The sequence below is a fragment of the Triticum urartu genome, chromosome 4 (assembly GCF_003073215.2).
Source record: "Triticum urartu cultivar G1812 chromosome 4, Tu2.1, whole genome shotgun sequence".
In the NCBI taxonomy this organism is placed as follows: domain Eukaryota; kingdom Viridiplantae; phylum Streptophyta; class Magnoliopsida; order Poales; family Poaceae; genus Triticum; species Triticum urartu.
Window position 1 is genome coordinate 560,712,829 of NC_053025.1, and position 13,306 is coordinate 560,726,134.

A 13,306-nucleotide genomic window follows, 5' to 3' on the forward strand; every position below is an offset into this window, starting at 1 on the left:
TTTTCAGAGACCTTTTTGTAAATGGCACATTCTCCGCAGCACCAAAGAAGCTACCAACAATGCTGAAAACCTTCCCAAGGGAAACATTGTTGTCCCTCAACTGCTTCACAAGATCCTTGGTGTATCTATCTATATGCCTGTGCGACTTCCAATGCATTTTCTGGCCACATGTAATAGAGAGCGGATGGTTGTGCCCTGATTTGTGCTCTGATATGTACCAACCAGCATCCTTGGATCTCAGCAGCCTTATCATTGCACTGCAACCACATCTTGACGAATGGTTGTTCTCTTTTAATGGGGAACCCTACAGAAAGAAAAATAGCCATCAACCACAATTTTCATCAAGACTTGTCTACATCCTACTACACTCCCTCCCGCTCAAATAATTTTTCTCAAAGATGCATGCTAACTACAGTTCAGATATTAATGAAACTAGCTTGATACACGACTATTATACCAGAGGCATGGAAAAAAATTATTTTTCCCGCACACGTACCGCACAGGCACACACAATCTTTTGCATACATCGTACTCTTTGCACATTTAGCCTGCTCTTTGCCAACCGTATACCAAAACCAGTCTCCCATGAATAAAGGTTGTAGAATTCATAAGCCTCGTCCAGCGAGTCAAATTCTGTGCCAATCAAATTCTGTGCCAATCTTTGGATTGATGACATGCCCTTCACGATTTTCAGCATAAGCACGGACAGACGACTCAAGAGCTGTTTTCCTGTCAGGGTTCATCTCCCTCTCTTCAGGCGCCTTCCCTAGCCTCACCCTGAAACGGTATGTCGCACCAAAAACAAACAGTTAGCAATTAGACACATTTTTTTATTCAAACCACCAGTATCCATCTCTAATTACAAACTGTACATTTCCACAACCATAACCGTTATTTTTCTGCACGCAACTAAATGAACATTTAGTTATTTTTCTAGACTAAACAGAACATCATATTATACAAACCCAAACAGACATTCTTTATGTATGCATCCGGGGAGCTACTGATCCAACTATCTCTCCCTTAATTATGAAACCCAAACGTTAAGCTCACACATAGATTTCCCACTGTCAGGTAACTTTTTACCATTTTTCATCATGTAAATCATGAAAAAACACATCTAATTACATGATCAGAAATAGCATACCCCTAAAACCAATGAACAGCCTGCTAAAATCCACCAGATCATCCTAAAAGTCCAGTAAGGGCAGGCAATTTTTTGTTACATGCGCTAGCAGTCTAAGTAATACTGGAATCCAAATTAATACACAGCAGATGACTATCCAAAAATACTTTATGGGATAGAGTGCTATGTGCCACTCTGAAATCTAAAAACGTGAAAGTGAACACCATGAAAAATTTGCCCTCTGCGTCAGATATGAGCAGAACAGAACAACACACCTACTCCATACAATGAACTAGTTGAAAATGCTGCTGACAAAAACGCATCCCTTGGTCGTACAACCAAAATTTTTGCGAGATTCATCCCCAAATCTAAAACACGTGGTAATGAAGCATGGTGGGGGAACAGAAATAAGACTGACCTCCTCGTCCAGCCGCTGGTAGCTTCAGAACACAGCTCGTATCTCTGCCCATCTCCACCAATCAGTTCTTCGTCACCCTTCTCGAGCTCTAGAGCTGGGGCAGTCATGGAATCTTGGGACTCCATCGGGAACACACCACAATTCCTGCAGTCCAGGATATCGCCGTCAGTGGATGGATTTGCAAATAAAATGGGGGCAGTGATCAGGGGGCATAGAGATCTGGAAAAACAAAACATACCCGCTGAGCTCCAGTGCGTCTGTCGACATTTCACCGTTGGGGAATCGTCGCTGCCGTGCCCGTCTGGAATAAGAGAGCCGCCGCCGATGCAAGCTCTATGTTTCTGTGGACGAGAGGATAATGCCGATGAAAACTGCTCGCGTGGATCTACCTGCTCCACATGTCCCCGGGCCCATAAACCTGTTCTGTTTCGAAAAGTCCATAGTGTACCAAAATGCCGGCCCAGCCAAATGAGTTGTCCAGCAGGCCGGGGGACAGGAATCGGTGAGGGGCCGAACAGCATACGCCTACGTGATACTAGCTGTATCACGGACCGTATTTCAAAACATAGGCCTGCCACACAGCTGGACTGAGGTGACTGATACGCAATCCCAAGGCCCATTCCAACGCACAAGATTGCGGCGTGCCTGTAGGCCGGCCTCCAAAAGCCCGCACCCCTTCTAAAGCGAGTATACAAGGAGTAAGAAAGGCGTGATGGGAATCCAAAGGGAAACAAACGAGGGTGATTGAAACTGCAGTTGGACGGCGTTCAGGGTCACACATACACATGATTTTTTATTTGCTATTTGAAACTGTAGTTTGAAACCGAATCTCTTTTGCTATTTGAAACTGCAGTTTTTTTAAGGGCCACACATACACATGATTGCGACTGACCAATTTTGTGTGTCCTTTTCATGCCCAGAGTATTGCAGGTTGCACTGCTCGCTTGAACCAGCATTACCTTCGAAACCGAATCGAGTTAACAGTAGATCCAAAATGTTTTTTCTGTCATTTGGTTTGTCAAAATGGTGTTTGTTCACACACTGTCGGATGCTTAGTTAAGTTAAAACAATAATGTTGTATGAGTATAAGTAATAATACTAATGCGCTTTCACTCATGCTACGACCCCAGTAACAACTCTCTGAGATGGTTGTGCTCAAATTTATAGTTCCTGGTTAATGTTTTTTATCTTTTTACTTTATGTTGGTTTGTTTCTTTCAGTTTGTAAGTGCCCTTGGAATCCTGTTCACTGTTGGAAACTGCTGGACCTTGCTGTTGTTGATTGGTTCATAAGGTAAACTACGCCCTGCTTTATTTTTCGTTACTTGTTATGTGTTGATATCTATTATTCTTCATCTAATATCCATTTTTTCCCTTTGTTTGGTGTGTGTTGGTGGTTTTGGGGTTGTTCCTTAATCATTACAACCAAGGCATATTAGAATTTCTTTGAAAATATCCTATACTTTGAAGTAGTTGTGCTCATCACATAGCTTAGTTTAATTTGTTGTGATGATTTGTGCTTCCTGTGAGAGTAATACTGAAGCTTAACTTCATGAGAGAAAGGAAAACGCTTGGGAATTTAAAAGTTTAGATGAGCTTTCTGTGGTTATTCCTGGTGCCATTGCCGATGTAAGCTTCGCCGGCTCTTTATATTTTTATGAGCATGATGTATGTGCTTTCTGTGAGAGTAAGGTAGTAATACAACACAAGATGATGTTGCCTGCCGCTGCGTATCCGCTGTTTGGGAGTGAGGTGGTAAAAACTCCATATTTCCGACATCAGAAGGAAATCATAAAAAGAGTATACATGCACTTGCTCGACTAACAAAGCTGGTACCTAAGAGCAGGTCTGGTTCATGCTTTAGGGAGGTTAAATAAATTTCAGTCAGACGCAAAGTAATTTCTAGCATTGTTGCATTTGACCATCAGTAGATCATCATATATAACAGGACTATAGAACAAAGTACAGAAAATCATAACTTTTAGAACTGATTGTATTTCTGATTCGGTGGCTTCGCTACCGTTTTAGCTTAATGACATCTTCCAGTTCCCAGCTATGCAAGTCTAATATATTTGCATATGTTAGGTATAACACACGTATGACCCTATTTTGATACGCTATCCCACTTATGCATGTTAGCAATTTTTTGGAAGTTAGGTCATTAGAGTTACCAATCTGTCTTGATTCTGTAAGATTCATGGATCGATTTGAGCCGGTGAGCCACTTGCACTTCTTGAAGCTACTAACAAACCAGCAAAGGTACACATCCCTACAAACCAGATTGATCTTAAGACACTGGCTGAGCCCTGTGCGTTGAGAGCGTACCAGTTTTGGTTAGTTCATATCTCCTATGCTTTGCTGGTTCTTATGCATGCACCCAGTTGGTCTATGTAATGATTCTTCCCTCTCCTTGTGAAGCTTGAAGGTTTCAGATGCACTGTCGTCATAAAATATGGTCCCTGGGGAGTCATGGAGGTTTGTTTCCTGCAATAGACGTGGCAAAAAATATCTGCCACATGGAGATGGCTGCTGCTGCACTGCATGTGGATACAGAGGAAAGAAGTTCAGGTATCTTTAACCATCACAACTTACTTCCCTTCTTTCTTTGGTTCACAATTTGATATAATGATTGGCCTCACTGTGTTGCCACCTAATTAATTAGGTTCAAACTGTGTGTCCCTTGCATTGGCATCTACTATATATATTGAAAGTAGTTCTATTTATCTTTGCACCTTGATATATTTTCTAAAACCACTTCTTATGCTTCTATTTGTATATATGACATTTTCTGTGTTTTTCTCATGTTGATGTGCAGGCAAAATTCCGTTAGGCTTTGCTCTACTCTTAGTTACCATGAGAGTAAGTAACCAACACTTGCTTACTTCCTAATACTGACTGTGCGCTCAGTAGTATTTTGATTACTCATGTCTTGAATAAAATTCTGAATATAATAGCTCATGTCTTCTTATGCTTTTGTTTGATTATGATAAGAAAAGAAGAAATACTTTGATACATGATAGATATACATGAGCACATACTCGTGAATTTTCTATTAAATTTGTCCACTTGATTGCAGTTTCATCAATCGCTCTACATGGTGTCGTGCTTACTCTCGACATGCAATGGATTCAAGCGTGTGTAGGGAGCTTTCCTCAACCACATAGCGACAAATGCACGAGCCTTACGGTCTATGGTGTCACCGGCATGCAAGGTATATCAGGAACCATTAATCGGTCCTGCTCTACTTTTTTTGATCTGGGCAACTTGGATTCACAAATGTACGTTATTGCTGGTTGGTGGCTTGCTTGCAATATGCGTGGGTACCTTTAGACAAGAACGTATGCAGTTTATTGGGTATCACATGAGGAAATTTAAAAATGCCTAATTTACTGATATTTGTGTGGTTTCCCAATGATCATACTCTTTATGGAAAGCTATATCTTTTAACCCTTTATTCGTCCTGCAGCTTTATCAACGTCGGGCCTTGAATTGGCTTTTTTGTAGAACATATTCATTTGGCTTGAAAATATATCTGTAGTGACATGCTATTGTTAGCAATCATCCACTTCCGCTACACTCCTGTGATAAATAAATTAGCCTATCAAACATGCATTGTTTTATGTGTTGTCTGCCCCTCTTCGATTACGCCATTCTGTTGTACTGAATAATTTTTCACCTGTTGCAATGGTGTGTCTGAATTATTCATATCCTTTCCTAAGGTTAACTCATGTTTATTCTGGTTCGATTGATAGGAACATTATTGCTCAGATGGTTATTTGTTCCTAGGATTTTGATTTCTCAGTTTCCTCTTTCTCCTCTTCTTTATCATTTTTCTTAGGTTCATGTTAACTGATTAACAGTATGTTGTTTCTTTACTATCTATATATTGTTTTGCAGTTGCTAATCTCCATTGGATCGCTGCGTGGGGTTGCACATAGTGGTTGTGGCAAGTGGCATTGACAGATACAGTTTTGTTCTCTTCTTCTTCCTATCTATGTGCAAGAAGAATATAGGATGTTGCTTGGTTGACTATATGTTGTTTGAATTAAAGTACAAAGTCCATTTTGAAAAGTGTCGGTTATCCACGTCGTTAGTCAGTCAAACAAACATGTTTCTCGGTATCCATGAGAAAATAAGTTTGTAGGTGCTGGGTGGATGTGCCCATTTTTTGTGCAGTCTAGGTAAATAGATAAAGAAGAACTTAACTTAGTTGGCACATGGATCCTAATCAGACGGTTGCGGGCTGTCGAGGGATACTGCATCAATGGCTAAAACAATTCGAGTGACGTGGCTTCACGAGAAGCCAGGAAAATCAGCTAGTGGGGTGCCCCTATTTAGATATAGAAGATTTGTCCCCCCCGCCTCACACGCACAATCCTCATCTCCGATTGGATGCCATCTTTTAAGAGCACATGATACAATATAAGAAAAGTTAATAACATTGACTGCTAAAATTTGGACAATTAGAGCCTAACTGAATTAGTTGAATTTAGAATTTCTGATATGGATAAGCATATACAGATAGAGGATCAACATGACTGGGTGCTATAGAAAAAATGGTACCAAGAAATTGGTGAAGATGTGATAAAAGCTATAGATTTAGAAAATCAGTTTGTACTATTGATTCTAATCAATGGTATGAAAGATTTAGAAAATCAGTTTGTACTATTGCTTCTAATCAATGGTATGAACGATTTAGAAAATCACTTTGTATTATTGCCTCTAATCAATGGTATGAAAGTTATATATTAGAAAATCAACCTACACTATTGCTTTATAGGAAACAATATGGTGAACACCCAGTTTATTACATCGTTTGTGTTTGTGCTTTATCCTGATTGTAGTTTCAGTCATAGGTCACGCACGGCACTATTTCTAATAAAGGGTCATGCTTCTATATGGTGTTTATTTGCTATGATGTTTACTGTCGGTGGTACCTTTAAATTGTTGACTATATTTGTTTTGTACTCTATTCTTCTAGGGTGAATTTTGCTGCGATTTACGTCTGTTCATCCAAAGGAAGTAGATGATTGATAGAGATTCAGAGGGAGCAATTGATATAGATAGTTGTTGTGGTTCCTATTTCTTCAGGTAGTTACTTTTCTTGCAGTTTCCTTTTAGTTATGAGCTTCCTCTGCAGTATAGTCATTTCTTTATTCCATTACCAGTCCCTGTTGACTACAATGTAACCATGCATCGGCAACATAAATTGCAGCAGTTCTTAATCAGTTAAAAAAAGCAACCTGATCAATCTTGCTTCAGATTATGTTTCTATTGCTATTGTGGCCTGAGGTCCATCCCCCGTCGCCCCTCCTCTCAAGCCGCTACGGTGGCCTATATGTTTTAGTGGGTTCCGTCACGCCGGGCTGCCCCAGGCCCTGACCTAGGGTTTGGTGGGCGAGCTCACTACCATCCTCCCGGTGGTCTTCTTCCTCGCTTGATTCTTGGGCGCCCCATCTATTCTGGACGAGCACCTTCCATTGGTGGGTGAGGAGATCTGGCATGAACCACGCGCCGAGAGGATCTCAACTTCTGCTGCCTCTGCACGCCCTAGGTATAGCAGATCCTACACACTACCCTTTTTTATTTGTTTCAGTAGAGTAGGATGAACACCCGCAGCTCAGTCTGGGTTCGTAAATTGTGTTTTCCTCTCCAATATGCTCTGTTTATGCTTCAACTGCTATGTGTGACCATCACTCACGTATATGCACTACCTGTTATTCCTAAATTTTGTTAGCTCCAGTCTGCAACTACCCATACAGAATAAGAACAATCAGATAAATGTTGCATGGGATGTCAATAGCTTGGCCAATACATTGTCTATTTGTCTTCTTTAGACCACATTGCATTGTTAGCTCCAGTTTGTTGCCTATTGTTCGTGTCAAACTCTTGCTCTGATTTCACATGGTCTAATTAGTGTTCTATAGAGAACAATGCTTTTGGATTATGACTAATCTCTCAATTGTTTAGGTGGTGTAAATTCACATTATTTTTCAAAAGCATATTTAGTTCGTTTATCCTACATTATCTATGACAAGTCGATAAAAGATGTATATGTTATTTGTTCTTGCTCATGCTCTTTTCTTATATCTGTTCAGGCCTAATCTCACCAAACTTTGCTACACTTCACATCATGAGGGAAGGAGGGTAAGTAAGTAAATTGGCGACAACATATCATATTCCTTCAAGTCTTACTGAGTCCGAATTTTAAGTAGTGTAGTATCCCATCATTCCGTCAGCCAGACATTGAACTCATTGTGGACTCAATCAAAAGTATTTGAATTTCTCATATATTAGTTATTAAAACTATCAGTGGTGTAGTATCCAATCATTCTATAAGCCAAACATTGAACTGGTCGTGGATTTGGTCAGAAGTATTTGAATTTATCATATAATCTTGTGCTTTTTTACTTTTATCTGACTATGTTACGAAAAGGACCAGTAATAACTAATGTGATTTGAGAACACATAAGATCTCATGAGTTAGGATGGACATAACCATGCCCTCTGAAACAGTCACCAAACTTTAAGGAAGTTTGTATATGTGTCTTCATTTTTAAGGATTAGGATGACCACCTATCACCCACTGCCCAAAACCTTTATAGGGGGCCAGTGCATGAAATTGTTTTCTTGCTATACATACACACACTATATGCATAATTTGGCTAACACGAGATGTCTTTCAACAGATGCGTCCATCGCAATATCAAGCAAATCAGATGACAAGGTGTTTGGAGCAAGCTACTCATAGCCAACTACATAGTTTAGTACAATGCTGTATTGAAGCAGTGTAAATAAATAACTTGTATGGCCTGCTTTTGGTATATAGTACGGAACCTTGATCTTTAGGTATTTCATGCTACAATTGTTAACAAATGCACCGATGGTCTGTAACGAGATTTGATGTTTTGAATTGGACCATTACTGTTGTAAGTAAATATTATCTTATGCTTTTTGAGTAATACTACCAGGTGTTGGATTGTTAGACTCAATAAATATATACCATATGTTGGATCATTAAAAATTCGAAGATATCTATTGTATATTACCGGATTAGCTAAAACGGGACCGGGTGGGGTGTGGCAGGCCGCAATATCATGCTATTTTTATATATATTTGTAATGCTTTGATGAATGTATTACCGGTTGGATATGACTTGTATGGCAAGCCGCAGTTCCTATCTAGTAGGTGAGACCGTAGAACCGTTTGCCTCAAGGGACTCCCCAATTGAGCCGGACCAGTCGACTGCGGTTGATTTCATTCATTCCTTTAGTTTTGCTTTTTATTTTTCTTTTGTTTATAGCCGGAAATATTCTAAATGTATATATATTTTACAAATTGAATTTACTTAATTTCAAAAAAGTTCACCGTGCATAAAAAATGTTTATGTAACGTGAATTTTTTTCTAGATTTGTAAAAAAAATCATATCATTCAAAAAATTATTCACCATACTTAAAACTTCTCGTGTGTTTCAAAATAACTTCCTGGCCTATGTAAAAAGGTTTATACAATGTAAAAGATATTCGCCTAATTTCGGAAAAATATTTTGTACCATTAAAAAGAAGTCCATGACAAAAAAATGTTTCACACGTTTTTTAAAATGGTCATAACATTTATGAAATATGTTCAATATTTGCTAAAAAATGTGCGTTTGATTAATAGTTTGCATGTTTTCAAAAAAATTCCACGGCATTTAGGAATAATGTTCATTCTGTGTTCTAAAAAAGTTCAGCATCTATTTTAAAAATATGCAATATGTGTTTGGCAAATGTTCAATATGTATTTGGAAAATAAATTAAAGTTGATTTTTAAATGTTCAACCTGCATATAATTTTCAAACTGTATTTGACAAAATGTCAAACATTTGCTCGAAATGTTTAATGTGAATCTACAAAATGTTTAACATGTATCTGGAATATATATATTATTTTTAAAAGTTAACATGTATTTGAACAAGAAAGGAAAAACCCTGAAGAAATTGACACTAATAAACATATAAAAACAACGAAGAAAGAACCCACACGGAAACCTCAAACGGATACAAACCGGCCAATGGAAACTTTCCAAAACCACCCACAGGACGCTACAATATTGCGTCGGCCCATTAGAGGAGCAATGAGACGAGGATGTGTCTTGCAGTAAGGGAAACATAGCCCTTGCGGTATATATTTCTCTATGTGCTTTCATGGACCTGTAGTCCTCTATACAAAGAAGGCAGTGGGCGTGCCTATATGTGGCTCGATACGAGTTCGACGGTAGCCTCGCCTAAAGCGAGCGCCATACCGGCCGGCCTAGTTGCGTAGGAGCCCACTTTATTGTTTTTTTTCTTTTTTTTAGGTTTTGATTTTTGCTTTTACTTTTGTTTACACTTCTAAATATTCTAAACATATATATATATATATTACAAAATATACTTTACATAAATTCAGAAAAAAATTAACCATTTACTTGAAAAATGTTAAATGTGTATAGAAAAAATGTTTCCGTTTATACAAAAAATATACAATGAGTATTGAAAAAGTAGACATAAAATTAAGTTATCGAAAATGAAGAATTTAGATTTCATCATCGAGGGTGCAGAATAAGTTTTTTTTCACCCGAGGTAATATTATGATAATTTCATAAGTAAATTACATTTGGAATACAAATATTTACATTGATATTGATTCATCGCATAAAATTTGGCTTAAGAAAAAAAATATAGGTCATAAGACCAGAAATTTTGTATTTTACATACATTTTACATTATGTTTTTACATTTGTAATTTTACGTAATGTAAAATATTGTTTACAGTGATTATATATTTTCTAACGTTCTCTGTTTACATTTGAAAAAAGACTAAAATTACAGTGCATTGATGTTAAAATAGAGGGGGGGGGGGTGGGAAAATAACTATATCTCACCCAGGGTGACGAATACTCAATCCGTATATACAAATTTTATCTACCATCGGTGATGGTTACCACCAGTTGAATTTTGTATGTTGTATGTAGTATTTATCAAATCGGAGAATATGTACGAGTAGTATGTAGTATATAAATATGTTTAGGTAGTATATATACTACTTTTTAGGTAATATGTATCATATTTTAAGTATGCTTCTTTTTACATACAAATATGTATATATCTCGCAAGTATAATAAAAACCATGAGCTAACTTGTAAATTTTTCATATAACTCACTTTGAATTATCTTATCTATAGTTATTAACATATCTTGAATGATAAAATTATATATTTAGTACCACATGATAGTATATAAGACACGTGGGGTAACTACCCCTGGATAGTAGGATGTATTAAGAGTAGACATCCAAAAATATATGTTTTAGGAAAAATGTCAATTATCTATAACAAAAATGTTAAACGTGTACACAAAAATGTTCTTGATGTATACCAACAATTTAGAACTGTATTAAAAAACAAGGACATAAGAACCAAATTTCAAAAAATGTTGATCATGTATCAAGAGAATGTTAATAATATATTCTGAAAATGATAAACATGCATGAAAAATGTTCAATGTACAATGTGTAGTAAAAAACAGACATCAAACATAAATATTTTAAAAACTATTCGTCCATTAACAAAGTGTTAAACATGTACAAAAAATGTTCCGGATATATACAAAAAATGTAGAAATGCATTAAAAAGAATAGAACATTAAAACCTAAATTCTAAATAATGTTGATCTTGTATTAAAATGTTAATCATATATTTAAAAAAAATTTAAATTTGTATTAAATATGTTCCTGATATACACTGAAAATTCTGTATGAAAAAAGTACCCATCAAACATTATTTTCTTAAATGTTAATCATTTATTTAAAAGATGTTAAACCTATATAAAAATGTTTCGGATGTATAAATAACATTTAAAAATGTGTATAATAACTAGACACATGTTGAATACAAATGAATGAAAACAATGAAAACCAAGGAAACAGAAGAAAGAAACATCTCAGAACCAAGGAAAATGAAAACCTAAAGAAAACCTTGGAAACCCATGAGGAAACGAAGAAAAATGAAGAAAAACAAAGCAAAACCAAAGACAAACAAAAAAATTGATGAAAACTAAGAAAAAACGGAAAAGCAAAAAATAAATATAATAGAAAAGTGAAAAAGGAATCTAAAAAAAGTAACCAAAGAGAAAAAGGAAACAAGACCACTGGAAAAAAACAGTGCAAGAAAAAACTAAGGAGAAAACATAAGATAAGCAAAAAATAAAAAGGAAAAAGCAAAGAAATAAAAACCCGAAGAAAATACAAAACCAAACTAAAAAACAGGCCAAAACCGGAGAAGAAACCCACACAGAAACAAAAACAAAAACCACGAACTAAACCCGGCGAACCTGAAAGAAACACAACAAATGAAAAAAAATACGAAATGGGCTTGCCCAAGAGCTATAGTGCGGAGACGAAGATTCCAAGTGGGACGAAAGGAGCACTTGCACTTAGTGAGATATAGCTCCCATGGTTTCGTGTTCTGTCTTGTGAGCAACAATTATTTTACAAAATACTATGTTTGTTATTGGCTTGGATTAGATAGTGGGCTTCAAGAAAACCAATGTTGTGGGTCATCCGAGAGTATAGGTAGAACAGATGGAGTTCTAGAAAATGGTAGAAAGGATGCTTTATTGGGATTTATTTTTGCAATTATACTGTGTAAACAGTGGCGCCGAAAAAATAATTAAACTCTTGGTTGCACTTTTTGTAACTAGGTTATTTTATTTTTATGTGTAATTCTAGTTTTTAACGAGTGCAATTTGTGCATATTTAGTGATAAAAAACCAGGTACTATTTTTTTAAAGAGTCTTTGTGGGGTGTCAGTTTTTCTGGAGGGAACGGTGGACTGTCAAATAGACGAAGCTATTCACATCAGCGCTTGCTGTTGGGCCGGCCAAGTTGGCCGTCTCTTGTTACCTCTCGTGGAAGCAAATTCGTGCCCCTCGCAAAAGCAAACATAAATGTTTTTTTATGCATTGTTTTGTCAAAAAACTAAGAAAGACTAGTGAAAAATTGAAAAGGCGAAAAAAACCCGGGAAAACAATCTAAAAAGCCAAAAATGCATGCAAAAAAATCTGGAGGGAGCGTCCAGAGCGCGACACGTGGGGATGACTGAGAGCGTGTCAAGTGGTATGCTCTCAGCCCACCCCAAGTGACCCTTGGGGAGGGCCCCGAAAGAGCGCTGCTGAATTAGTTGCTCTCAATTTTTAGTCTTTTTATTTATTTTTCTTATTTTTTTGCTTTCTCATTGGGTTTTCCATGTATGTTTTCTCTCAATTAGTTTTTGTCAGGTTTTCCTTGATGTTTCTATTTATTCCCTTTGTTGTGTTTTCCCTTTTTCTTTTTATCTTTCAATTCCGTTATTTTTATTTTCCCCCTTTTTTCCTTTTGGTTTCTAATTTTTTGTTGGTTTTTCAGTTTTTCCCTTCAGTTTTCTTGTTTATTATGTTTTTCTCTCACTTTTTAATTACTAATAATTTTTCCATAAAGCAAAATTTTCCATATACGCTGAACATCTTTTAATACATGTGAATGCTGTTTCAAAAGACAAGGATCTTTTAACACAAACTTAACATTTTAAAAGTACACATCGAGCATTTTCTTAATGTAGGAAGACCAATTGTTTTGATATATAAGCTCTATAAGGTTATTAAGTGCACTCATTTTTGTTGTTGTTTTCTTAGAAAAGCCAAACTAGTGACGAGGAACTAAAAGATATAATTTCAGGATCTAAAGAAGATACCTTCAAACACTCAC

The 13,306-nt window shown here is 36.7% G+C and overlaps 1 protein-coding gene and 1 long non-coding RNA gene across 5 annotated transcripts; one reads left to right on the plus strand and one right to left on the minus strand.

Moving 5' to 3' along the window:
- Positions 1-319: 319 nt before the first annotated feature.
- LOC125552685 lies at positions 320-1,919 on the minus strand. Its single transcript, XM_048716318.1, has 3 exons — positions 1,783-1,919; positions 1,545-1,688; positions 320-777 (listed from the first exon to the last, which is right to left on the minus strand). Exons 1-3 carry the CDS (start codon positions 1,809-1,811, stop codon positions 627-629), a joined length of 324 nt encoding a protein of 107 aa, XP_048572275.1. The 5' UTR covers positions 1,812-1,919; the 3' UTR covers positions 320-626.
- Positions 1,920-2,003: 84 nt separating this feature from the next.
- Positions 2,004-8,505, plus strand: LOC125552686. Of its 4 annotated transcripts, none has more exons than XR_007303730.1 (10): positions 2,004-2,837; positions 3,701-3,876; positions 3,962-4,111; positions 4,359-4,402; positions 4,620-4,754; positions 5,441-5,511; positions 6,525-6,634; positions 6,806-7,097; positions 7,642-7,690; positions 8,233-8,505. It is a non-coding gene; the product is annotated as an uncharacterized LOC125552686 (long non-coding RNA). The 4 variants fall into 4 exon arrangements; XR_007303729.1 differs by having other exon boundaries at positions 3,737-3,876; XR_007303731.1 differs by having other exon boundaries at positions 2,004-3,876; positions 7,642-7,694.
- Positions 8,506-13,306: the final 4,801 nt, after the last annotated feature.

Bases quoted from the DNA above. Each gene is read 5' to 3' on its own strand.
- LOC125552685 (XM_048716318.1), bottom strand. From the start codon at position 1,811: ATGTCGACAGACGCACTGGAGCTCAGCGG. The intron at 1,689-1,782 runs GTATGTTTTGTT...CCTGGACTGCAG, and splicing joins GACGCACTGGAGCTCAGCGG to GAATTGTGGTGTGTTCCCGA. The intron at 778-1,544 runs GTCAGTCTTATT...ATACCGTTTCAG, and splicing joins ACCAGCGGCTGGACGAGGAG to GGTGAGGCTAGGGAAGGCGC.